Raw genomic sequence first — 1,523 nt, forward strand, 5'->3', positions numbered from 1 at the left:
ATACCTATAACTTATTGGTATTTTATAATTTTATAATGTATTATTGATATTGTTATATTTCTTTTATGTAATATTAAAAATAAAAATATAAAAAAATTATAATTAAATATATATATATATATTTTTTGATAAATTTTTTAAAAAATTACCTTTAATAACTATATATTATAGGTATAACGTCTTAGATTTATTTTCATGTAAATATATCTTATGAATAACCACCTTCGTTTTATAACTGTATAATAAATGCACCACTGTACCAACCTGGAAGAGCAGAAGGCTATAACATAATCAGTCCCAGAGCAAGTGAAGATACTAGTTGGATCATCATAAGCATAACTATAAGAAGTAGGGCACGCTTTCTTGAAAATCTTTGAATAATACGTAGGCTTGCAAGTAACTGGGTTCCCATAGTTCCCTCTGCAGCAATACTCATCAGCATTGAACACATCACACGCACTCCGGCAGCCGACTATCTTTCCGTTCGCCTTCAGGGAAAGTTCTTTGGGGCAATCGGATCGAAGGTCGGAGTCACACCCTGCTGTCGAGCAGTTTCCCTTTCCATTGATCGGCTTAACCGATATTGGCACGTTGAAACCGTCGACAAGGCTGACATCGTAGAAGTCCACTGCTGCTAGTGTGAATTCTGCTAATGAAGCAGGGGTTTTCCCGGAAGCCGAGCATTTCAGAGTGTCGCCGCACGCTCCTGTTAGGCACTTACCGTTTCCATTCGTGTCGAAGTTGCAGCCAGTTCGAGCCCAAATCCTACCGCTCCATCCGACGGGAGCCGTGAACACCCTGGATTGGCCTGGTTTTAGAACAAAGCCTCCTCCGTTGAAGACATCTCCAGGTGTAACTGCTGGCCACAGCGTCTCCTTGCAATAGTTAACTATGGTGAATACTCTAGCCGACTCCGATGTTCTTTGCCCTGTGTCCCACAAAAGAAAATCGAAATCAAACAAAACATTTAAGTTTGTAAATGTTATGTATACTATAAAAGAATAAAAAGAAGTGTGCTTAGTTTGAATCAGGTACTTTAATTAGGTGAGATAATGTTAAAACTTTATTAGATCTAACCAAAAGTATTTGATGCTGCCTTTTATTTATTTATTTTTCACTTGCATGGTCGTATCAGGAGCAACAATCTTAGTGCAAATTTCGCTTTTTTTTTATTCTTTAATGAAAATGACTATCTTTCAAGCCATTATTACCTGAGAAAAATATTGCTAGAATCAAAGAAATTGATAAAATCAATTGATGAAGCGAGGCCATATTTGTGTGCCTAATTCTCGGTTATAGTATATGATTAATTGAAGGGTGTGAAATGAGGTACCGGTATAAAAGGAGGGAGGGTAGAAAGAATACGTGAGGAAAGAAGGTAGAAAAGGTATGAATTTAGTGAAAGGAATTGGATTATTCCTTTCCTAGTACATAGATACAAGTAAGTTTGACGAGGTTCGATACTTGATTGTTCATGCACTTTCATATGTCATCACGGTAGACATTTGATGAATCTGACACGT

General features: G+C 36.8%; 1 protein-coding gene across 1 annotated transcript in view; it reads right to left on the reverse strand.

Moving 5' to 3' along the window:
- LOC107484369 (pathogenesis-related thaumatin-like protein 3.5) overlaps positions 1-1,293 on the reverse strand; it is a 2,879-nt gene extending 1,586 nt beyond the window's left edge. The window contains exons 1-2 of the mRNA XM_016104964.3: positions 1,212-1,293; positions 265-928 (exon numbers count right to left, since the gene is read on the reverse strand). Coding sequence (XP_015960450.1) covers positions 265-928; positions 1,212-1,272 — 725 coding nt within the window. The 5' untranslated portion in view covers positions 1,273-1,293. The remainder of the gene's footprint in view (positions 1-264; positions 929-1,211) is intronic.
- Between the last annotated feature and the right edge of the window lie 230 nt (positions 1,294-1,523).

The sequence above is a fragment of the Arachis duranensis genome, chromosome 4, assembly GCF_000817695.3.
Source record: "Arachis duranensis cultivar V14167 chromosome 4, aradu.V14167.gnm2.J7QH, whole genome shotgun sequence".
In the NCBI taxonomy this organism is placed as follows: Eukaryota; Viridiplantae; Streptophyta; class Magnoliopsida; order Fabales; family Fabaceae; genus Arachis; species Arachis duranensis.